We start from the raw sequence: 26,757 nt of genomic DNA, 5'->3' as shown, positions 1-26,757 counted from the left end.
TGCATATCACAGTGCGCACTGTCAATTCGGACATGAATTGGATCGCATAAGTGTGAACACCCATGATTCTGGTGCGGACCAGAAAAAGGGTCCCGTGTGACTTTGGTCCGAATGCAATGCAAATTCAGCCACACACTCTGTATGGCTGAATACGCAACGCACAGACATTGCATGTGATTTGCATAGCAGTGCGCTGTGAATCACATTCGATGTCTGACATTGCATGTGTGTGAACCGGCACTAAGTCTCAGTGCTTTTTTTTTGCTCAGGCTTTCTTTATGTACATTGGCCTTCCTTTATCATCATAAATAACTATTAATTTATTAGATCCTGAAAATCAATGAAACTTAAAACCCATGCTACCTCAAAAAAAGATATAACGAGAGCAGGCAACTGATAAGGCAAAAACGGAAGTAAATAATATCACAAAAAAAATTTAAAATTGCAATAAAAAATAAAATGTCTGTGCTGGCCCAGTGACTGACGTAACATTGTAGTGGAATAATCGCTAACTTGGGTAAAAAAAAATATGCACAGTGTAATAAAACTGGATTCATAATAGCGAAGATGGAAAAGAAAGACAAAGCAGTTTAACCTTTTAGAGAACACAGTACTACTGGCATAAATTTCAGCATTTGCACACTACAGTAGTTACATTCATCTAAGCATGCAGGAGTTGATCTACTAAAGGCAAATAGGCTTTTCACATTACAACAGAATGTTCACTTAGCTTAGTAAATAAGGTGAAGTTCTGTTGACTTACATCATTCAATCATGAGTAAATAAACATACTGTTTTCTTTCCCTTGCAAGTAATTGGCTATTCTTATTTATTTTTTTATTTTATTTTATTTTTTATTTTTAATTGGCTTTTCTCTGCCAAGTGAATTTTTTTACTGTATTCATAAAGCTAAAATTCCCTTGTAAGGTTAACTGTCTATTTGCCTTTAGTAAACCAACCCCTCTGTGTCAATTTTGGAATAAAAACTTACATTAGAAAACAATAAAATATGCAAAATGAAATTGTATCATTGCTTGAGCTCTCAGCCCAATGTTCATCTTTAGATTCATCCCTCATCTTGCAGATGCTGAGGTCATACATTTAAATAGTAAAAGCCTGGCCTTGGCAAAGTCAACACTACCCTGGAATTGAAAGCACTGAGGAGCTGCCAGAGGAAATGCCATCAATTTCTCACTACATAGCTCACGTATGCCAAATGACACACTCCTTGGCAATAAAACAGATTGGAGTTATTGCGAGTAGTAAATCACTGCAGTATCCCTCCTCACAAGGGTACAATAAGGCTTTATAAATCATCACAAAATAAAACCACTCCTATATAAGCTATGCACTGCTTATCAAAATGAACCAAATTCTACCTATGCACAGACTGCGCCATGAAAAATACCTGCTCTCGGGCCATGTAAACGCTTACTTAAAACACTTCAATTATTATAAACAAACTGAATTAGTGGTGCTTACAGGGTTTTAAATCCTCTCACCTGCCAGTCGTTTTTCTCTTGCATTTTTCCAGATAACATCCAGAGCCTTAGCAGTGGAATTCCTAATATGATCACTCAGTGATCTCCTGAGTGGATTTTTTAATAGCTTCTCCATTTTATAAGAACTTCCCTAAAAATTGCATCAGTCCATGTCACTGCACCAAGTGCACAGCTGCGATCAGCTCCTGCAGTCCTCCTAGACAGACAGCTTATCCTTCAGGAATCAGGCAATGCAGTCTTCTCTGCAGACACAGGGTAGCTCATACTGCAGGCAAAATGCTGACAAGCTGCCAAGTTTGCCACTCTTAGTACATCTGGAATATGTTTCAAAGGATGCAAGGCACATCAATGTAAATGCACTGGACTCTCATTCTGCACAATTAATAAGATTTAATCTTAAAAGATTCAATATCATTTTAATGTATAGATTCATCAATTACAATAATTTATACATGTGATTACTTTTTTTACCCAAATGAGTAAAATGATTACAGTAAACCCCCCTCCATTGCGGGGGTTACGTTCCGGACCCAGCCGCGAAAAGTGAAATTCCGCGAAATAGAAAAACCCTATTAAAATGCATTGTAGGCATGTTTTTTTTACTGTCACTGTACGTGTAAAAGCATTTTAAGGTCTTTAAACACACTTTTAAAACAATAGAAACTCATTTAAACACATAAAATATACTGAGAGACATAGCAAGAGCTATGAAAAACACAAAAATATTTCATTTTTAATGATTTATATAGTAAAATAACATTACAAAAAAACCCGTGAATTCCTGGGACCGCAAAAACTGAACCGCGATGGAGCGGGGGATTACTGTATTACTTATATTTTGCTTTTTCTTTGATATTTTTGGGCAAAGTCAGTAATGATGAAGCAATGCATATCCAACATGCCAAAATAGAAAAAAGATGGGGCTTTGCGGGCCAATGGGAGGAGAAGGATCACAACCACACCACCACCATACATGAGCATGTACGCCCATATCAAACATAATTAAAATAAATGCATAAGGTCACAACGTAGAAATACTTCCCAACAAGGGAGATCTGATAGCCTGTGTGAAAGGGTGACATTGGGGTCTCAGGTGGAGCATGGTCAAGGAAGGTCCCCAGCAAGCCAACATTTGGCTGGGGACCTTCCTTGTGGTGTGGTTGTGATCCTTCTCCTCCCATTGGCCCGCAAAGCCTCATCTTTTTTCCATTTTTTGCATATTACTACTTACGGGTATGGGCCTTATTACACAGCATTTTTTGTCTGCATATCCAACATGTTAACACTTCCCAGTGGCAAGAAGCAGAAGCTTAACTATTACCTGCAAAAAAAATGAGCAATTCCTGAGACTGAACATACACATGGCAGCATAATAGAAAAAAATAAATATATATATATATATAGAGTATATAGTGACAGTGCAAGGCCCTGTCACTGTGTAAAAGGAGGCAAAGGTAACACAGGGCTCTAGAATAATAATTTTTTGAGTGGGAGAAAAATGATTTTTCTGTTTTCTCCAGATTTTGTATTTCCCAGATCCGGTGTCAGGCTTCATTCCCACCTAGGCGATTTGAATTGCGGGCGGAATTGCCGCAATTCTGCCTGCGATTCCAAATCATAGCAAAACGCGAGACATGTTTGCGATTGGACTGCCATTAAAAAGTAGCAAAATCACGAATGTGTTTTGCCACGATGTGGATTGGAGTGCCATTAAGAAGTAAGCTCCTGCTTCTGCTCCTTTAGGAGTGACAGGCTTTGCATCTTGCAATTATGGCACGATTGCAGCACAGTTTTTTGTGGCAAAATCGCACCACAATTGGGGTGCCATTAAGAAATAATGGCATTGCAAATGCGTCCCACGTTTTGCCGCAATTTGAAATCCATTCAAATTGCGACTATGTGAATGGAGCCTCAACATTTGGAGGCTTCAAAGAGCTTTGAGAGGGAAGAAGCTTCTAACCCAGTGTCCAGGGCTTTCTGGGGACCAGCAGAATGTGTGTACAGGTATGCACAGCCTTTATAATTACAAGCCTTGTCATAGCTTAGGGCCCAGGAAACAGGTGTGCGCCACTTAGGAGCCAGTGCTCCACATTGGAGTTGGGAAGTTCCTTGTCCAGAGGACTGAGAGAGTTGAGATGACTGAACAAGTCTGGAGGACTGAGGGAACCTAGAGTTCTGACAGAACTGAGAGAGCCCACAGATCTGGGAGGGATGGGAGAAAGGCCAATGCAACAAAAAGCTGCAACCAGAGAAAGCTGAGCAAGCTGCAACTGTTGTATGTGAACACAGGTGTGCTGTTAGTCCATCTGGAGAACCAAGGCAAAAAGCCTAAGCAGAGGAGAAGGGGCCAGGAGGCTTGGTATTATTTTGGCCTTTTTATGTTTTTCCCTTGAATGCTGTGTTAAGCTGAAACACTTTGAAATAGGTCGGGGCAGGTGGCAAGAGTGCCCATTGTTTGCCCTTGCTATAGAGCCATTGACAGCTATGCTCTGGGCATATCGGGCTGTTAGGGAATGTTGGATATGGATAAACACTTTGGAAGAAAAAAACTCTGTATATGCTGCTGATATGCTACTATACAGTATCTGCCAAAAGTGAGTACACCCCTCACATTTTTGTAAATATTTTATTATATCTTTTCATGTGACAACACTGAAGAAATGACACTTTGCTACAATGTAAAGTAGTGAGTGTACAGCTTGTATAACAGTGTAAACGTGCTCTCCCTTGCAAAATAACTCAACAGACAGCCATTATTGTCTAAACCTCTGGCAACAAAAGTGAGTACACCCCTAAGGGAAAATGTCCAAATTGGGCCCAAAGTGTCAATATTTTGTGTGGCCACCATTATTTTCCAGCACTGCTTGAACCCTCTTGGGCATGGAGTTCTACAGAGCTTCTCAGGTTGCCACTGGAGTCCTCTTCCACTCCTCCACGGTGACATCACAGAGCAAGTAGATGTTAGAGACCTTGCGCTCCTCCACATTGCATTTGAGGATGCCCCACAGATGCTCAACAGGGTTTAGGTCTGGAGACATGCTTGGCCAGTCCATCACCTTTACCCTCAGCTTCTTTAGCAAGGCAGTGGTCGCGTTTTGGGTCATTATCATGTTGGAATACTGCCCTGCGACCCAGTCTCCAAAGGGAGGAGATCATGCTCAGCCTAAGTATGTCACAGTAAATGTTGGCATTCATGGTTCCCTCAATGAACTGTAGCTTCCCAGTGCTGGCAGCACTCATGCAGCCCCAGATATGACACCCCCACCACCATGCTTGATTGTAGGCAAGATACACTTGTCTTTGTACTCCTCACTTGGTTGTTGCCACACACTTTTGATGCCATCTGAGCCAAATGAGTTTATCTTGGTCTCATCAGACCACAGGACATGGTTCCAGAAATCTGTGTCCTTAGTCTGCTTGTCTTCAGAAAACTGTGGGCTTTCTTGTGCATCATCTTTAGAGGAGGCTTCCTTCTGAGACGACGGGCATGCAGACCATTTTGATACAGTGTGCGGCGTATGGTCTGAGCAATGACAGATTGATCTGATCCCCCCCACCCCTTCAACCTCTGCAGCAATGCTGGCAGCACTCATATGTTTATTTACCAAAGAGAACCTCTGGATATGAGGCTGAGCACGTACACTCAACTGCTTTGGTCGACCATGGCGAGGCCTGTTCTGAGTGGAACCTGTTCTGTTAAACCGCTGCATAGTTTTGGCTACCATGCTGCAGCTCAGTTTCAGGGTCTTGGCAATCGTCTTATAGCCTAGGCCATCTTTATGTAGAGCAACAATTCTTTTGTTCAGCTACTCAGAGAGTTCTTTGTCATGAGGTGCCATGTTAAACTTCCAGTGACCAGTATGAGATAGTGAGAGCGATAACACCAAATTTAACACACCTGCTCCCTATTCATGCCTGAGACCTTGTAACACTAACGAGCCACATGACACCAGGGAGGGAAAATGGCTAATTGGGCCCAATTTGGACATTTTTACTTAGGGGTGTACTCACTTTTGTTGCCAGCAGTTTTGACATTTATGGCTGTGTGTTGAGTTATTTTGAGGGGACAGCAAATGTACACTGTTATACAAGCTGTACACTCACTTTACATTGTAGCAAAGTGTCATTTCTTCAGTGTTGTCACATTTAAAGATATAATAAAATATTTACAAAAATGTGAGGGGTGTACTCACTTTTGTGAGATTATGTATATGCTTATATATATAAATATATGTTAAATATATATAGTAATGGGAACAGGCTCAACTGGTATTGTCAATGGTAAACCATGCACCAGACAGGGAAACCCAGAAACAGTCCCATCAGGTTTGTCCTGCATTTTTATTCTACAAGGCAGCAGAGAAAAAAAAAAGTTTTCGCAGTGGGAGGGTTCTGTACAGAATTCAACAGCATTTAATAAACAAAACATCTGCATGTCCAAGCCCCTACACTGATGTCAGTTCCTGACTAACACGGTGCCCCCCAATGGGTAACCCAAAACAAAAAGGTAGCTCTTTTACCTTTTTAGCATTCTGTTAGCAGTCAGCCTTTTCACCCAGCAGCAGGCTCTCACAGAAGAGAAAGTAGTAGAAAGAGAATCTTGAGCATCAGCCAGCTCACGTGTAAAAGAAGGCCTGTGGAAAGCACAGACTTATTTGGGAGGTCTAGCTTCCAGGTGAGATGTAAACCTAGGAATGAGGGCTTTTCCAACCAAAGCTTTACAAAGCATCTGGGCTCCAGGCGTCATCAATGAACTATATTTAAACTGGGAGCAATAGGGATCTCTGAACATACTCTGTGTACACAGAAGACACCCAGACACAGCATTCACTACTATCCTGATTGACTTGCTGCTTTTTCAAGCAGATTTATGCCATTATAAAAACTGGGACTAATCATGTGAGACAACACAGTGCACAGACCATTCTACACAGGAAACATGAAGTGGGTGAAATAAAGGTGAGTTTATACACAAAAAGCAGGAGAAGGGAGTTTGCTAAATTGTTTGCAGAATTTGCAGTAACTGAAAAGAAAATAATTGTTTAGTTTTGTGTTGTTATACTTTCAGGCAATAAAGAGGAATTATCAGTTTATTAATATTAATCCTTTTATTTATTTTTAAAATATAAATTTTCCCTTGGGATATAGCACATGTAGTACTTTTCCCCATCTTCCTAGGTGTCCTGTAACACTAGCTGAAATGTTGGACAGGACAACCCCCTTTGGTACACAGCTACTCAACACCGCGGCTAGCAAGGAAATGGCGGCTTTACAAACAAGCACCTGTCCCTGGCTCCCAGCACTTGCTTGATGGCAAGCCCTGGCAGGAGGAATGCAGAAAGAAGGTAAATATGTCAGTCTTCCATCCCTCTGTGTTCCTCCTTAAACAGGGGAGGACTGGGCCAGGGGGCAGGGGGGCAATTGCCCCCCAGGCCGCTCTGATGCACCGTAAAAAAGGCTGCACTGCTTCTGCCACAGAAATGCCAAATAGATTCCTGGTGAAAAGAAGTAAAAAGTCCCTGCCGCTGACCTACTGAGTGCACCTACTGAGGACAGAGAACAGGCCCCCCCCCCCCAGCATGGATGGTGTAAACTGAGGAGCAGAGGCCGGTTCCATGCCCCACTGGAGACTCTCCTCCCCCTGCCAGCCCCAATTGAGCTGTCCCAGCTCCCCCCCAACCCCGCCCCCTGGCCAGATTCAGCCAGTGAGTAGAGAGTTCCTGGAGCAGGGCTTCAGCCTGGAATGGGGGTCAGGTGGAAGACAGTAAGAGGGAGAGTGGAAGGGGGGGGGTCAAGTCGCTGCACCATGGGCCTCTGGTTTGTACTTGCCCTATGGGCCACAAGTTGCCAGTCTGCCCCTGCCCTTAAAGCACTTTCCTTGGGGAAGTGCTGGAAGCCTGGTGACAGGCGCTCACTCTCAAAGCAGACATCTCTATGCTAGCAGCGGTGTAAAGCAGCCATGTGCCTGAAAGAGGGGGGGCCTGTCCAATACAGCATATGTTACAGAGCACCTTGGAAGATGTGACTAAATACCACATTTAGGTTTCATGTACACAAGCAGCTCCTAAACTTGAGTTTAGGAGCATTTGAAGTTTTTTTTTTAACCAAAGCTCCTAAACTCAACTTCATAAAAGCCTATATGTCAATGTACACAGGCTTTTAGCAGAGTTTAGAAGTTGCCATGGTTAGGTGAGGTTCAACTTACCTCAACCTTCCTCTGCTGAACACGGAAGAATCTGACGGCCAGCTATGGGAAAACGCAAAATGCGGCAAAATAACGTCCGTGGTAAATGATGGCCAAGTGTACATGAAGCTTTATGTTGTCTCATGGGGAATCGGAAAATGCAAACAAATTAATAATTATTTAGCAATCTATCACTCCCACCCACCCACCCAATATTATAGTCATCACAGTCTTCTTGGTGCCAATACATACACTTTGCTTGATTTATTTAATGATAATGGGATGAGGGAAGTTTTAAATAGCTTTCACACATGATTCACTATTTTCCAATCAAAAAATTTATGAAAAAAGACCTCTCAGATTTCATGTTACTTTTATATTACTTATATTTACTGTCTATATCTGCACAATAGATATTTTATTCTCTCTATTTTAGCATGACGTGTTGTAAAGTGTAATAATTTTGCCTGTTTCTGCAGTTCCGTATTAGAATTTTGCCAGTGATTCAACTGAAATGGTATTTTCCAATACTATGGGCTAGCTTTCAGCACAGATTTCAGCAATAAATCTCGTCTACGTGAAATGTTGAGGATATTTCAGGCCAAGCATTCCTATTGTAAGATTTCATTGTTAATCGTTTGCGATACCTTGGCCTCCACCTGGACTTAATTATAAGACCACTCGACTCAGCAAATGAAAAAAGTTACTTTTCTAAAACCAACAGCTTGCAGAAGGAACTATTCTTTCTACTTTGCTTTATGCACGTTAATTAGAAAGCTTCTCTCTCCAACAAATCTCTATTGTATACCACATTTCCTGGGGTGAAAGGGCCTTGCCCCTTTTTAAGAGCTTCTTGAGTGAGTTAAGTGGATCTTTCTTTTAATTCCAAATTGTGCATTTACAAAATCATGTGATTTCAAGGCTGGCAGTACCTTTTATGCAATTATCATTGAACAGAAAAAAATAAAGCGTACAGTATCTTTCGCCAAATTTATATATTTTTTTGTTTTGATAGTGAGTCAAAGGGAAACAAAAGGTCCTTCACTGAACTAGTGTGCACCCTTGCACAGCAGAACTGCTGAAAGCAAAGCACAAATGCAGCTTGCCAAGTTAGACTTTTTTTTTTTTTTTGGTCCCCAAATTCCTTCTCCATTGAATACATTGCTTTCTATGTACTGCACAAATGATAGCCAACAAGTCTGAAATAGGTTGGAATAAATGAATCTATAATATTAGAATGAATTTGTACCTTACAACAGTTCTGGGTGCACAATTGGCCCATGGGCATAAAGTAGTGATTTACATTGCTTGCACACTATTCCAATATGAGATATAATACCCTTATTTTTTGATATGTGAAGAATGACACAAGTGAACACCTTCTGCATCAAGAAGGTTCTGCTTTGTTTCAGTGGAGAGTTTTATTGAACCTATTATCATTAGTCATTAACAGCATTTGTAATTACATCAAGGTTCTTTTAGCTCACATCTTAGAATCTGTTACTTTAACAATTTTGAACATGTTTTATCTCCACCTGGACATTCTGAACCTTCTGCCTTGCACAGATACAGCAAAGCATTTTAAAAAGGACAGTATCAATTTCCATCAGGTTAAAAGATCATTTTTATGATCAGTCTCCATGTCTTAAAGCAGAGTTCCGGCCACCAAAAAAAAATTTCAATGAAAATACCCCCGGGACAGTCAGGGCTAGTACATTCCACAATGGATAGCCTCTGAACTGTCCCGGGTTGCACTTACCTTTTAGAAGAAATACTTACTTTGAAAATTTCTTCTCCAGCGCTGCCATCTCAGGTGTGGACAGCTGAAGCCAGCACAATCCTCTTCTGCGTCCTCTTCCATCCTCTTCGGTCCCACGATGCACTGCGCCGGCCCCGCCGTCACATCCGGGGCTGAAGCGTCATCCCTGCACAGCTTCTGGGCATGCCCAGAAGCTGTTTAGCAAGGTATGACGCGCCTGCACCGGAACTGACATCGGGGCTGGTGCAGGCGCATTGATTCCTGGGAGCGATGACGTTCAGCTCCCAGGAATCATTGCAAAGAGGAAGTGACGGCGCGGGCCGCGGCCGCCGAGGGAGGAAGTGGAAGAATGGTGAGTATATTTTTCGGCAATTACAAGGTAAGTAAAAAAAAAAAAATCGTAATTATCCATTTCTGTTTCAGGTGACCTAGAAGCAAGCGGATGGCCCAAAATCGACTATGTCGATTTTGGGGCCGGAACTCCGATTTAAGGTATGGTCCACACAGCTGTGCATTCATTATTAAGTCGAGGAGCTGCATAGTAGTTCAAAATTCACTGTTAAAAACAGATTCCATCATTTACAAGTTTAGGGGTAGGATAAATGCAAAATGTACTGGAAAATTTGGCTTTGGAACAACAGGGATAATACATAGTTTTCACTACGGGTTGTTCCCTGGTTTCGCACACATTATCTGGTTATTAGTGTAGCACCCTTTTAGTGTGCTACTAGTGTCAGAGTAGGTAAAATATATTCTGTCTCCAGGCTAAACCCTATGAGTCTTTCAATTTGGGTCAGGGTTATTAGAGTTCAGGGCTGGGTGACTCATGCAGACAAGTCTCTGGTGCCACCCCCTGGGTCTTGAAGCTTGGAGGCCTGGAGGATTGATCTGCATACTTAGGGGAGCTTTACTAATCTCCGGGCGGTGGGCCTGGCAGGGTGGTTGAGCTAGCCCTTAAGTACTGGGGTCATGCTGGCAGAGGAGTCAGGTGGAAGATTTGAGGCGAACCCTCTAGTCTGGGGGGGGGGGGTTCTCTGCCGGCCGGGGCTCAGGTGCTGGCCTGGGAGGATCCTGACAACAGGCAAAGCTGGGAGGGAGTCCTTCCTGAGAGTCAGCAAGAGAAAGGAGGACAGTGTGAGTACTACATATTGGTGCAGTGACTTACAAGGGGAGAGACTGACACATGTAGCTGGTCTCTCCTGAAAACAGCGGGTTGCTAAAATCTTCTTTACATCTTACCCTGGGAGATCTGCAGAGAGTCAGTCGGGTACACTGGTGAAGAAGCAGCCAGGTGGGCTAGCATTTTCTGCAGTGGTAGAGTTGGGACCAGTATCTATAGGGGAGTTGCAAGCATTCCAAGATGCAGTTCACAATACCCTGTGGTACTTTATTTTCTAGCCTGTAAGGAGTTGTTGCTGATCTAAAAGTGACCGTTAGCTTGTACAGAGGAACCAATTGGAGCTATATAGAGGAATCAGGCAGTGGATGTCAGCGGAGACATGTCTGCTGCCATCCGATCCGATCCTGTCCGTCAAATTCGGATGGATGGAAACCCTATTTTCCATCCGTCTGGCGGATCAGATGAGAACGGACAGGCGGTCTGTTCTCATCCGATTCCCCCATAGGGGACAGCGGGGATCTGACACCTCCCTCTCCCCACACAGAGCGGATTTAACCCCCGCTGAGCAGAATGGCTCCGTTGATGGAACCGAGCTGTGTGAAAGGGGCCTTACAGTTAAATGGCACCCTGCTCAGATCTCTGCTAGTATGTCTCTGCCGGTGCAGTGACAGCTCAGCGAATCACTGCAGTCACGTGTAAACAAAGAGCCAGCAGAGGATAGCTTCCACTACTCACTTCCTTTGCCAGGCTCTGACTCATGCCATCATTCAATGCAGAGCCTGGCAGAGGAAATGAGTATTAGATGCCGTCCATTGCTGGTTCTTTGTTTACCAGTGACAACATTGACCAGCTGAGCTATCATGGGTTCTGAGGGTCACAATGAAAGAGGTTTGAGTGATGAATGATTTCCTTACAAAGGAACTCATGGCTCACCATCCCTGGGGCCCTCCCTAGGTCCAGCCCCCACAGCAGCTATATGAGCAGCTATGGAGGTAGTTCTGCCAGTCACCATAAACATGAAAGTTCAAAGTTTCTTACCCACCGTGAAGAAAAACTGACATGTTTTGCCACTTTACTACATAATACCTTTTTGTGAATTGCAAAATTTAAAGGCGAAGTTCGCCTTCTTTCCCTCAAATTCCAGCTTCCCTTTGTACCAATATAGCATTAATGTGCCTCTGTTGCAAAAAGGATAAAGCATTGTGCAATATCTCACACCATCACTTACCTAGGTATCAGTCTGATCTATGGAGAACTTCTCCATTACTTCCTAGATGGCTCTTAGGTTGGGAAAACCAGTGCGACACAGGAAGTAGTTTGCCAGCTGACCTCATTAACACACACCATGCCATTGCCTTCCCCACTCTAGGATATGGCTCACACCTACCTGCACAGGTGAATGCAAATCTCATAAAGTGGTCATTATTCTCACTAAACACTCATCATTTTTTTTATTACCTTCATTTTCCATAAGTTGTTCATTTGGCAGAATGTGCAGGAGCTGTGCGATCATATAACAACCTATGTGGAGCAGAGCTGTAGTACTGAAAACAGGAGATGTTTCTCCCTGAAAGAATGAAAAGCTCACCATACATTATACAATTTGATTGTACAATCTCCTTTAGAGTTATCATCAACTATATAGTGCAAGGGCCTGCCTGATTGGATACAGAGTGAATGGATAGATGGTGTGTCCTCATATTACATAGTTTTGGTAACTCTAAAGGAGATTGTACAGAGATTTTACAATCAGATTGTATAGCGTATGGCCATTTTTATATACCTAAAATGAGCTAGTAGCACGTTCGGCTATTATTTATTAATAGCATACCAAATGCACATGCAAACACACATTTTGCCACATTAAAAAATGAGTGACATATACAGCAAAGTGCACAGTAAAAAAATGTTCCATGAGCTAATTTACCTTGTGTAGGGCAACACATTGAGTTGTCATTACGTATTAAAGGTACTCCAAGTGTGGCAAACGCACCAAAAACTGCAGTAACGCACTATGCTCCACTCCAAGAAGCTTCTCTGGAGCAATTGTTGCATGTAGGGCATCCCATTCAAGTGAATGGGCTGCCACATGCGTGATGAGTGGAAACGCTCCAAAACACCCAAAACAAACGCATGCGGGAATGTGGGTTTTCGCCACGTGGAGATGTAAACGGGGTCTGACAAATGAGTGTCTCCGTTGACTGCCTCCTATGTACTCGTATAAAGATAGCTATACACAATGCAATCTGATTGTACACTCTCTGTACAATTTCCTTTAGCTTTACCAGAACGATGGAATAGGAGGACTCACCTGAACAATCCATTCAATTTGCATTAAATCAGGCAGGCCCTTGTACTACAAAGCTGATGGGGATCTAAAGGAGATTGTACAATCAGATTCTATTGGAAGTGGGTGAAAGGTAATATTGTAATGAGGGAGGTGTGGTCCACAGTGGTGAACACACCCTATCGCGTCCTCTTCTGTGATGCAACAAGGAAGTGAAGGCTTCTGGGAAATGGCTTACTGGAAGTGAATGCTGAAAGACTATCTACAGGAAGTGATGGAATCTGAAAATCATTTTAAATTTCAGATAAAATTACAAGATTTTACACCTCCTGTGAATAAGGTGAGTGAGGGAAAAGCACATTGGGATGGCTGGGCCAGAAATTGCATTAGAAAATGCTTTATTTATTATGAAAAGTGAAATTCTGCCCGAAAAGGTGAACTTAACATTTTAATTTTTTTGGAACGGTGGTATTGAGCTCTAGATACATCATCCAACTGTATGCTGAGCATAACCAAGACTTCTATATCACTGTTAAAGATATTATATAAATCTATATTTAAAAAACTATATTTCAATGTTTTTGTAGTATATCTATTCTAAGAAAATTATTGAGCTGAAAACTGCAATGACAGCAACTTTGCTTTCATCATATTTTATCATCTCATGGGGCAGATTACAGGTAACAAGTCCAACCAACCGGTCAGGTTTCAAACAGTCAGCTTTATTATGGTCCTAACATAAAAAGGAAGAAAACACATTTTCTGTATGTAATAAAAATGCTGTTTGTCGAAATCAATAAAAAAGAAATCACGTAAAAACAAATCATAGCCTGTCCAACTCTAACTGCACATCAAAGTAGGACTAAAGGCAAAAATTTCTTTAAAAAAAATATATTTTGGATAGATTTACAGGAGGATACATTACCTAATGGAGACATAGACAAAAAAAATCCCCAAAAAATCAAAACAAGAAACTGACAGGTGTTCTAATATCTTTCTATTCAAAACTAAAAAAAAGGAAAAGTTTTGCCTTTAGTTTTACTTTAAGTCATTTTCTAACAGTGAAATGGACATTGCCCTTGCCAAATGCTGAATCTCTCCTTAGAGCCAAGTGCTTAGGCTTCTCCAAGGTTTCTCTGAGTTTACAATACCCCTATGCGGCTCTACTGCTTGCACCGTAATGAACAAGCACAGTTATGGCATATGCAGCCTTTATTAAAATTGTTGCAAACCTGTGAAATATGAACAAAGCATATTCTTCTATAATGTGTACTTGTCTCAATGCAGGGCACTAAGTTTTATTTATGTCTTTGCTTTGTTCCTCTGCTAACAATTTTTACTGACACCAAGAGGTGACAGGGGAGGGAGCTCCCACACACATCCCGTGATTCCCATCCTCAGCTCTGTTCCTGTGTGCTGTGTAAAGGGGGTGTGTCCCTTCCCTCCAATCAGCTCTCACTTCCAGCTTTCTGCAAACTCAGACAAGCTGTATAAATTCTGTAGAGAAGATTGCAGATAAACATATGCAACTTATGTAGGAGGACTTGTTTCATCTCAGTGCATCACCTGAGGCCAGTCACATTGGATATATGTGAGGGTTTGCAACCACTTTACAGTTGAAGTAAACTCCCATGTATGATTCTTACCTATGGGTAAGCCTATAATAAAGCTTACCTATAGGTACAGTAAATATCTCAGTTTAGGAGATATTTACTTTGGATGCAGCCGGTGACATCACCGGGTATGCAGTTCCTTTAGAGCCGTGTCGTAAACAGTGACTCCAATGCGCGGAAGTGCCATCATTGCCGATGCCGATGAACCCGTAAAGAAGATTTGATGAAGATGGAAGCACCTTCAGCGGTGACAGTGCACTGCTAGAGTGCTTTGTTTCAGGTAAGTCTGTGATAATGTGCTAGTATGTGATTTTACCCCCTTCCTGACCAGGGCCTATTTTGCGATTCGGCACTGCGTGAATTTAACGGACAATTGTGCGGTTGTGAGACGCTGTACCTAAACCAATTTAGCGTCCTTTTTTTCCCACAAACAGAGCTTTCTTTTGTTGGTATTTGATCACCTGTGCGATTTTTTGATCATGCGCTATAAACAAAAAAAGAGCGTCAATTTTGCAAAAATAACAATATTTTTCACATTTTTTTATATGAAATTCCCCAAAAAAAAAAAATGTAAAAATCTAATTTTTTTTTAACATTTTAGGCCAATTTTTTTTTACCATATGTTTGGTAAAAAAAATCGCAAGAAGCGTATTTTGATTTGGTTTGCGCAAAAGTTATTGTGTTCACTAACAAAGGGAAAGATTTTTGTCATTTGTCATTTTTGTTGTTTTTTTTTAACGCGTAATGGTGGCGATCTGCGATTTTTTTTGCTGGACTGCGACATTGGGGCGGACAGATCGGACCCTTGACTCACATTTTTGACAATTTTGGGGGTACCAGTGACATTACTACAGTAATCAGTGCTATACATATGCACTGTTACTGTAAAAATGACACTGGCAGTGAAGGGGTTAACTTTTTTTTGAGAGGGAGGGGTTAAGTGTGTCCCTAGGGGCGTGTTTCTAACTGTGATTGACTGTGGCTTGATGTGTAAGAACAGAGATCAACGGTCCTACATAGTAGAACCGTTTGATCACCATTCTTACACAGGGGAGACTGACAGGCTGCTTTGTTTACATTAGCCGCCTGCCTTTCTCCCACTGTCACGGATGATCGCGAGTGCCCGGCGGACATCGGGTCCGTGCGGGGGGGGGTCCGTGACCGAGCGGGAGCGCGCATCCGGCGGCTCGCGCTCGCTCCCAAAACCCTTACAGGCTAGCGACGTAGCCCTACGCGCAGGGGGGTCCGTGACCGAGCGGGAGCGCGCATCCGGTGGCGCGCGCTCGCTCCCAAAACCCTTACAGGCTAGCGACGTAGCCCTACGCGCAGGGGGGTCCGTGACCGAGCGGGAGCGCGCATCCCGCGGCGCGCGCTCGCTCCCAAAACCCTTACAGGCTAGCGACATAGCCCTACGTCGCTTTGCCTGTGAGGGGCTGACTGCCGACATAAATAGTCGTGCGGCAGTCGGCAAGTGGTTAAGCCATCTTTTCAGAAGCAAATGTACCCTTTCTTTTTCAAACTGGAATTTACTGTACAATAGAAGAAGATAGATTGGGCAAATTAGATAACATATATTTAACATAGTTTGTAAAGAAGGCATCATTTACTAAATAGAATGAAGTAAAATGAAAATATGCTTGCTTAAAATATACAGTCATATGCAATGAATCTTCCTTATTCTAAGTCCAAGGCACATGATTGAACATGAATTCACTTCCATTTGCTTTATTATATCACCTCCACAATATGTAAGATTAGGACAATATACAATCAAGGACATAATAGAGTATAAAGGGACATGGCTATATGTATAGTATACATGAATGTTCTCACTCTCTTTCACAAGCACGGAACACTGTTCTATGAATGAACACTCAACCTATCATGTCAGAGTCAATCAAGAACAAAAGATTTCCAACATATGTTCAGGAAATTCTCACCTGCTAACATAAAGCACTCTACTCTTTCCAAAAGTAGAACACTGATTGCAAGCTCTGTACTCATACAAACTAACAAAACTTACACAAATACAACACTTGTGTACACGTCACCAAATTACTCATTTCTTTCCAACACTGCGGTAGGTTAACAGTACATAGAGGTTTTGCTATGTCCACAAAGTAGCAAAAATAAGACTTCTTAAGCTACATAGGTATACAAAACATTACAGCTAGTAGATATTACTGTACGTTTTACCTACAAAATACTTGCAGGTAATGTGAACAAGTTAATTTAGTGTTCTTGTTACCTTGGTTCACACGCAGCTACATAGTTACATAGTTAGTCAAGTTGAAAAAAGACACAAATCCATCTGGCTCAACCAATACAAAACAAAATAAACAGTAAAGAAAACCCAACCATACAATCCCATATACACAATCCTATACCCGCTGTTGATCCAGGGGAAGGCAAAAAAACCCCAAAATCAATTTGCTACAGCAGGGAAAAAAAATTCCTTCCTTATCCCCTGAGAGGCAATCGGATATTCCCTGGATCAACTTTACCTATAAATATTAGTACCTATATATATTATGTACACCCATGAAAGAATCCTGACCTTTTTTAAAGCAATCTAGTGAGCTAGCCAGAACCACCTCTGGAGGGAGTATATTCCACATTTTCACAGCTCTTATGGTGAAGAAACCTTTCCATATTTGGAGACAAAATCTATTTTCCTCTAGACGTAAAGAGTGCCCCCTTGTCCTCTGTGTTGACCTTAAAGTAAATAACTCGACACCAAGTTCACTATATGGACCCCTTATGTATTTATACATGTTTATCTTATCCTCCCTTAATCTCCTCTTCTCAAGAGAGAATAAATTCAGTTCCTCTAATCTTTTTTCACAGCTGAGCAGCTCCTCCATGCCTCTTATCAGTTTGGTTGCCCTTTTCTGCACTTTCTCCAGTTCCTCGTTATCCTTTTTAAGAACTGGTGCCAAAAACTGAACTGCATATTCCACATGATGTTTTACTAATGATTTGTACAGGTGCAAAATGATATCTCTCTCTCTGGAGTCCATACCTCTGTTAATAGATAGTTACATACTTACATAGTAGGTGAGGTTGAATAAAGACAACAGTCCATCCAGTTCAACCTGTGTAGGTGTGTGTGGCCATAATCATCTCTCATACCCCTGAATGTTCTGATCCTTGAGATGTACGTCTAAGAGTCTTTTGAAAGCCACCATACTTCCCGCAGAAACCACCTCTTGTGGTAGAGAATAGGGATGATCGAACGGTTCGGGTCCACCATCGGTTCGGCCCGAACATTGGGTGTTCGAGGTTCGGCCAAATTTAGAACTTTTTGCCCAAAAAGTTCGGAATTCGGCAACCAGAACCGACCAAAATGCAATGCTTCAGGAAATGGGCTTTAAAAGCCCGTGATTGGACCAGAACCATTAGCAAAAGCCAATTGAGGGGGCAGGAGAATGCTAGGAATGTGATTGGAGTAACTTGGGGGTCCCTAGACCAATCATTAGTGAATACGCCCCCCAGTATATAAGATCGCCCCCGCCAAATTCCTAGCATTCTTGTACGGGACATGGAAGAGAGTGGAATGCTGTACTATTCTAATGTGTTACAAAGTGTCATTTAGCTATTTTTAGTGTGAGGAAAGGGATATCTAGTGTAGTTAGAGTGCTCCTTTACACTTAAGTTAGCTTCAAAAATTTAGTTTCTGTAGGGAAAGTGTTAAGTGTAAGGGGACCGTAGTGTAGTGTAGGGTGAACTGACAGTGACTGCTATGGAAGGGTGACAAAACCCTTCCATAGCAGGGTGACCGCTATAGAGAAATGATCATTTCTCTGAGTTGCTTCGGGACAGGAATATGGCTTCTCACCAGCCAAGCATTTTTCATGCTGCAGGGGCTGCCACTGCCAGTGCTTTTTTGAGGACATGTTTGATGTCAGACATGACATCTGAACATGTGTATAGGGGGTATATATACACATATATGTCTGTATATATACCCCTAGACATATATAGGTGTGATAGTAGCAGAAATATATGCTTGCGCTGATGAAATCATTTACAGTAATATATTTCTGCTACTATCACACCTATATATGGCTAGGTGTCTATATACATATAATTATGTGTGTATATATACACCACTATACACAAGTTCAGATGTTTTGCCTGCCTCAAAAGAACCCAAAAAAATGCCAAAAAAACGCTAGCGTCAAAATAAAAATGCCCAGGTGTGTTTTTGCTGGCATTTTTTGGGGGGTTTTGGAGGCAGGCAAAACATATGAACTTGTGTATAGTGGTGTATATACACACATACATATATTTATATACACACCTAGACATATATAGGTGTGATTGTAGCAGAAATATATGCTTACGCTAATGAAATCATTTACAGTAATATATTTCTGCTACTATCACACCTATATATGGCTAGGTGTCTATATACATATAATTATGTGTGTATATATACCACTATACACAAGTTCAGATGTTTTGCCTGCCTCAAAAGAACCCCAAAAAATGCCAAAAAAAACGCTAGCGTCAAAAAAAAAAGAATGCCCAGGTGTGTTTTTGCTGGCATTTTTTGGGGGTTTTTGGAGGCAGGCAAAACATCTGAACTTGTGCACAGTACCACTATACACAAGTTCAGATGTTTTTCATGACTGCAAAGAACCCAAAAAAATGCCTGCTATTAAACCGGCAAGGTGTGAAAACTCCTGTGCTGAAAGTGTTCTAATACAAACAATCTTTTTTTTTTATGGTTCTGGACATGCTACAGAGCTGAAACTTCACATGTACACTTTTTAGACCCCCCAGATACGAAATCCAAAGTAAAAATCAAAAAACCTCTTTTTTTTTTTCAATAATTGGCTTTTTATCAAAAATGACAATTTTTAAGAACTTTTTTTTGTGTGATTAATAGTTAATGAGGCATGACCCAGAACCCTAGGGACTTTTTAGGGGCATTTATTGGGTTTTAGGGCTTAAAAACTGTGTTTTTTGATTACCGAAGTTCGGGTCCCATTGATTTCAATGGGGTTCTGAAATGCGGGCCGAACTTTCGGGAAGTTCGGATGTTCTGTCCGAACCGAACTTTTCAAAAGTTCGATCATCCCTAGTAGAGAATTCCACAATCTTGTAGCCCTAACAGTAAAGAACCCCCCACATTGCCTGAGGTTAAAACGCTTCTCCTCTAATCGCATTGTATGCCATCGAGTCCTCATGCAATCCTTTCGACTGAATAGCTTTTTTTCTATGCTGAGATCACCATTGAGATATTTATAAATTGCTATCATGTCCCCTCTCAGGCGTCTCTTCTCCAGGGAGAATAAATCAAGCGATTGCAGACGCTCTTCACAATTAAGGTCCTCCATACAAGAAAGGACTTTGCTTGCTTTGGAAACCGCAGCTTGGCATTGCATGCTATTATTAAGCTTAGGATCTACCAGAACACCCAGATCCTTCTCCGCTATGGATTCTCCCAGTTCTACTCCCCCTAGTATGTATGATGATGCATAGTCTTTGCCCCCAAGTGCACATTTATCAACATTAAACCTCATTTTCCACATAGTTGCCCAATGAAACGGAGCATTGAGGTCAGCTTGTAAGTTGGAGACATCCTGTAAGGAAGTTATTCCACTGCAAAGCTTAGTGTCATCTGCAAAGATTGAATTGGTACTTTTAATCCCAGACCTTATATAATTTATAAAGATATTAAAAAGTAAGGGTCCCAACACTGAACCTTGGGGTACACCACTGATAACCTTAGACCATACGAGAGTAAGAATCATTAACCACTACTCTCTGAATTCTATCTTTTAGCCAATTTTCTATCCATTTACAAACCGATCTTTCCAAGCCTGTAGACTTTACCTTACACATTAGCCGTGTGTGGGGAACTGTCTCAAACGCTTTTGCAAAAGTCCAAGTATACTACGTCCACAGCCACCCCTCTGTCCAAGGTTTTACTTACCTTCTCATAAAAAGAAGTCAGGTTTGTTTGACAACTTCTGTCTCTCATGAATCCATGCTGTCTGTTGCTTAAAATATTTTTTTCGAGAAAAAAGAGAGGGGTGCCCTTGGGGTGGGACTTTAAATGAGGTATATACATTCAGTGACCATAGTACAAAGATGGTAAAAAAATATGACAAATTTATTGATGTAGTTGCATATGAATGATGACAACAATAAAACAACAATACAATGGGCATGCGGCATAATAGCATCAACAATACACATGAATAACAATATCGATAAAAATATGGGTTGCACTCATATATTGTAGTAACTCGACGCGTTTCGTGAGTCTTCAGTAAGCTCACTCATCAGGAGTATATATGAGATAAATTGTCTAAAAATGAATAAGACAGTAAACAACATGTTACTGTATATGATTGAGGAGTGTGATATTGTAACATCTGTACATGAACAGAAATGAAAAAGATCACACTCACACATGACCCAAAGATAGGTGGTGGATGCGTGCTCTCACGATGCGGGGGCTGCCATGGTCTAACCCGGGAGCTGACAGGACTTGAACCATTGGCGAACACGTTGGGGAGACAGGAGAGGAATCAAGATTGTGGAAAATGAAGCTTCTGCTTGATAGCGAAGTATGGGCTGAAAATAAATGAATATGCATCTCAATGGAGTATATAATTACATTGTTTGTATCACTAAGTGATATCCAAAAGATCAAGATAAGTATAATTGTATAATAAGCTGCATAAAGAGTCAGTCCAAGCAAATATTGTATGAAGCAGGGACCAGTTGCCTCTAGAAATATAGAAGGATCAAGATAAGTATAATTGTATAATAAACTGCATAATGAGTCAGTCCAAGCAAATATTGTATGAAGAAGGGACCAGTTGCCTCTAGAAATATAGATTGTATTGTATGTAGTTCAAAATTAGATTTAAAGGGTAAGATACTATATCCACTTGGTGATACATAAAAAGTGAATGGGGTGTGGTAAAAAAAGGGGTGAAAAAAATAGTAATGATATATGAGAAGCAGAATGGAACCCAAAATAAATGGTGATGAGTGATAATAGAAAACATGTGGTGATTAGTGAATCCACTTGGGAATGGGTGAGAAAAACAAGGAAGGATGAGCCTCAGAAAGGGTGAAAAAACTAAAGGGATGCAGGGGAGGTGAAACATCATGAAAGGACCCAAAAAAGGAAAGAAAACGAAATGGCAGCAAAAGAGATTGTGAAAGGAGACCTCACCTGAAAACACAACGCATAGGCACCTGGCTCTAGTCCTAGAACGCCATGTGGAGGATGGTGGAGGCAGGGGTGCAACCAGTGCATCCATGCTGTCCAGCGGTAGAAGTCAACTTATGCTGGCAACCGCAGCCTCAGATTGATTTCACCCACCAAACCATACGTGCACCTGAGACGGTGCTCGTACGTTGGGGGGAAGGACATGGTGCTGATATACAGGTGGCCCCACCCCCAAAGGGGAGGGGGCAGCCAGGGAGACTAAACTTCCTGTTCGTATATCACAGCTCCCGGGAGAGATACACAGCCACCACCAGAGGACGCACAACCAACCCATGGGTTGTATAAATAAAATAGGGTAAGAATTGTAAATTGTATGCAGCCATAGGCCTGTGTGTGTGTCACAATGGGACCGTGTGGGACCGAAAGCGGGCATGGGTGTCTTCCACCCGGGTACTATTAAAATATTTTTTTCCAGCAAGAACTCATCTATGTGGTTTTTTATTAAACTCTCCAATATCTTCCCGACTATAGAAGTTAAACTAACAGGTCTATAGTTACTTGGCAAAGACTTTGATCCCTTTTTAACCACCTCAATACAGGGCACTTAAACCCCCTTCCTTCCCAGACCAATTTTCAGCTTTTAGCGCTGTTGCAATTTGAATAACAATTGCGCGGTCATGCAACGCTGTACCTAAACCAAATTTGTGTCATTTGTTCCCCACAAATAGAGCTTTCTTTTGGTGGTATTTGATCACCGTCAGGTTTTTTCTTTTTTGGTGCACAAATAAAAAAAGACTGAAAAGTTTGAAAAAAAAAAAAAAAGGTTTTTTGTTTAGGTTATAAAATTTTGTAAATAGATATGTTTTTTCCTGCACTGATGAGCACTGATGATGCCGCACTGACAGGCACTGATGAGGAGACACTGATGGGGTGGCACTGATGGGGTGGCACTGATATGCAGCACTGATGGGCACTGATAGGTAGCACTGATATGCAGCACTGATGGGCACTGATATGTGGCACTGATAGATGGCACTGATATGCAGCATTGGTGGGCACTGATAGGCAGCGCTGATGGGCAGTGATAGGCAGCACTGATAGGCACTGATTGGCGGCACTGATGGGCACTGATAGTGGCACTGTTGGGCGGCAATGATCGTTACTGATCGGCACTGATGGGTGACACTGATCGGCACTGATGGGGGGCACTGATGGGCACTGATAGGCAGCACTGGTGGGCAATAATGGGCACTGGTGGGCGGCGCTGATAGATGGCAATAATGGCACTGGTGGGCAGCACTAATAGATGCCATTGGTGGGCAACACTGATAGGGAGGGCACTGGGGGGCTCTCTGAGCCCTGCTTGCCATCCCTGGTGGCCATAGTGGGCATCCCTGGTGGTCATGGGTGGGCATCCCTGGTGGCTTAGTGGCACCCCTCCCCCCCCCCCCAGGGCTGCACTGGTAATCAATGTTCTGATTACCAGCACAGACCCCCCCTGTGATCAGTGAGTAATTAGAAATACTCACTGATCACCCCCGCAGCAGCACCGATCCTCTGATCTTCTCCTCACTGACAGGATCTGTCAGGAGGAGAAGAGATCAAAGCCGTTACAACGGCTCTATTTACATTACATGACGGCTGTGATTGGACACAGCCGTCATGTGATCAGGAGGGCCAATCACAGGGCCCTCCTGCCGAATGATGTCGCTCTGTGTCCGAGGGACACAGGCACATCGAGATCGCGCCGCTGCGCGTGCCCGCGGCGGCGCGATCTCTCTCCTTCTGAAGGACGTTCCGGAACGTCCATTCAGAAGGACGAGACTCCCGCCCGGCCGTATATGTACTATGGCCGGGTGGGAGGTAGTTAAATATAGGCACCACATTGGCCCTACACTAATCCAGTGGTACTATTCCAGTCCTTAACAGGTCCCAAAAAATTAGAAACAAAGGCTTTGAAATTACAGCACTCAATTCTTTTAGGATGCGTGGGTGGATGCCATCTGGTCCTGGGGCTTTATCCACCCTTATTCTGTCTAAATATTTCTGGGCAGCTGATGCCTGTAAGATTCTTTTTAAGGTCAAAAATTCTGGGTGAGTAGATTGCTAGGGGAAAGTGCTGGACAGTCAAATGTGGATTTCAGCAAACCCGAGACCATAAGAAAAATGAAACTTTTCTCAAAGTGATGTCCCTCTCTAGAGCGATCTGTCACCTTGCTGATAATGTTGTGAATAATGACTTTTTCTATGTTGTTATTTGCATATTAACTAACATACCCCATGTCCAGACAGGGGACATGCCTCTCTTTCTTGTCTATCAGTAGAACATTTGGGGTGTGCTTTAATTGACCCTGGAGGGGAACAACAATAAGAAAAAATGCTGAGAAGAGCTGAGAAGTTGTCCTCAATCATTGGCAATAATTTGTAGATCCTATAGAAAATTTCTACAGGTTTACTTTAAAGAGTATGTCAATAATCTCAACAGTCTTGCAAAACAGAAGTAGCTTTAACATCAGGTTTACATGGAGCTTCAGAAGAGTATTAAGTCAGGGAGATTCTCCCTCTTAAGCCTCGTACACACGCACCGATTGTTGGCCGACCGATCGGCCGTCTTTTGTCCAGTGTTGTTGTGTTGGTTGAAATGTGCTCTAGACTGCACACGAATTTTGTCGGCCAACAGCAACCAACTGCAGAAGTGATATCATGTTCTGGTTTACTTTTCGTGTGTTTTTTCTTCTCTGAGCATGCCCAGTCTTGCTCATCACATTTTTGTCTGCCGAAATCTGTACTGACTGAAGAACAATGGGCCGTTCTGGTGACGGCCAACAAAAATTTGATAGCATGCACACCAGATTTTGTTCGGCCGAAAAGTCGCAGTCGGTTGTCGGAAGCATCATACTAACAAGCCGACAATTGGCCGATCGGACGTTGGCCGAAAATTCACGGCCAACAATCGGTGCGTGTGTACGAGGCTTTACAGACCACTTTTCTGGCAGGAAGGTTTCACTAGGAAAGGAAAGACATAAAAATCAGTAGGCCACCATGTATTGTTTGGCCCATTAAACTAAAAAATAAAAAAAAAACACGCAACTATCCACAAATGTACTAAACGGGGCAGATTCTTTCAGCCTGACCATTTAGGAGGATCTATGGGGGAGTCTGGTGAATCAGCCAAGCTCCCCATTTAAACTTCTTTTGGACAAAGCCTAACCATATTGTAGATGGCTTGTTAAACTCATTTTGTCTTCCATCACAGTACAAGTTACATATGACATTGATAAGAAAATTTAGAAAATGAAGGTTGAATGTCTTTCTAGGATTGAAAACATGCTGAAAAAACTGAAGCTGACAAATCATGTAAAAGTTTTCCCATGTCGTCCCTAGGCTTCTGACAGCTTGACTATGATTTAATCTTCATATAAGGGAGAAAAGTGCTTGAAAATTGCAATATTCTATTTTTGCATATTGTATTTCAGGTCTTTTTCTATAATCAAGCTAACATTGAAAGTCAAAGTTAATTAACATGGAAGCATTGACCTTATATTTTACAAGGCTCATTGCTGTAACTGATTAGGCCTCAGGTGCACCATGAGCAGTGTTCTCAACATCTATTGAGTGAACAGGCCCGGTAATTAATCTGCTGCTTACTCTGATTAGTTTAGGAAATCTCTTTTAGGTATGTGTAGATTTAAACTCAGGACTACTTTTCTGCCCTTGAGGACTGAACTTGAGGAATCCTGATTTATAAGACAGCATCTGGACACAACAGATCAAAAGGTCTCTACAAATCGGTCTTTCTGAAATACTTCAACTTGTTTCTGCTGTCAGAACTCAAGCTTTCTGAACTTCAAGCTAGCTAACATGTCATACTTGTGCAGATGCCTTCGCAGGAAGGGTCTGTACTTTCTCATGACCACTGAAATAACATTCTTACTCATCCAAAACTCTGCATCAGCTGTTTTACTTCTCTACACATATGTCTGCTCAATGCATACAGATCTTTACAGTGTCTTACAGTGAAGATGTCACAAATATGTAAAGAAATTTGTAAAATACCTTTAAAAGCTCCTTTATACATATTTATCTTAGATTGTAAGCTCTAACCACTTTACCACCGGAGGATTTTCCTGCTGTACGTCCAGGCCACTTTTTGCGATTCAGCACTGTGCGAATTTAACTGACAATTGCGCGGTCATGCAACGCCGTACCCAAACCAAATTTACATATTTTTTTCCCCCCACAAACAGAACTTTCTTTTGGTGGTATTTGATCACCTGTGCGATTTTCATTTTTTGCGATATTGTTAAAAAAATGCGACAATTTTGAAAAAATAACAATATTTTTCTACTTTGACAGTTAAAAAATATCCAATATATTCAATTTTTGTCATATATTTAGGCCAAAATGTATTTAGCTACATGTCTTTGACAAAAAAATTCTCAATGAGCGCATTTTTAACCGCTTTAAGACCGGAAGATTTTACCCCATTCCTGACCAGGCCATATTTTGCGATTCAGCACTGTGTTACTTTAACGGACAATTTCGCGGTCGTGCGAGGCTGTACCCAAATTAAATTTATGACCTTTTTCCCCCCACAAATAGAGCTTTCTTTTGGTGGTATTTGATCACCTGTGCGATATTTAAAAAAAATTTGAAAAATTTGAAAAAATAACAGTATTTTTCACATTTTTTTATATGAAATTCCCCCCCCCCCCCCAAAAAAAAATGTAAAAATCTAAATTTTTTAACATTTTAGGCCAATTTGTTTTCTGCTACATTTTTTTGGTAAAAAAAATAGCAATAAGCGTATTTTGATTGGTTTGCGCAAAAGTTATCGCAGCTACTAACTACGGGAAATTGATGTCATTTTTATTGTTTTTTTTTTTAACTAGTAATGGCGGCGATCTGGCGGCAATCTGCAATATTTTTTGCGGGACTGCGACATTGCGGCGGACAGATCGGACCCTTGACTGACATTTTTGACACTTTTGGGGGTACCAGTGACATTACTACAGTAATCAGTGCTATAAATATGCACTGTTACTGTAAAAATGACACTGGCAGGGAAGGGGTTAACTTTTATTGGTGATCAAG

At 41.8% G+C, this 26,757-nt stretch overlaps 1 protein-coding gene across 2 annotated transcripts in view; it reads right to left on the bottom strand.

Moving 5' to 3' along the window:
* DLC1 (DLC1 Rho GTPase activating protein) overlaps positions 1–26,757 on the bottom strand; it is a 665,949-nt gene that overhangs the window by 279,034 nt on the left and 360,158 nt on the right. Inside the window, exon 1 of one of the 2 annotated variants that reach the window (XM_082244041.1) lies at positions 1,503–1,705. The exons of the other annotated variant lie outside the window; for it this stretch is intronic. Within the exon in view, the coding sequence (XP_082100167.1) occupies positions 1,503–1,617 (115 nt within the window). The 5' untranslated portion in view covers positions 1,618–1,705. Of the gene's footprint in view, positions 1–1,502; positions 1,706–26,757 lie in introns of those variants that run through there. 2 annotated transcript variants of the gene reach the window in all.

This window comes from Pelophylax lessonae (genome assembly GCF_965119305.1).
Source record: "Pelophylax lessonae genome assembly, chromosome: 1".
Classification (NCBI taxonomy): Eukaryota; Metazoa; Chordata; class Amphibia; order Anura; family Ranidae; genus Pelophylax; species Pelophylax lessonae.
Note: the sequence above shows the minus strand (reverse complement) of the source record. Positions and strands in the feature narration are given on the sequence as shown.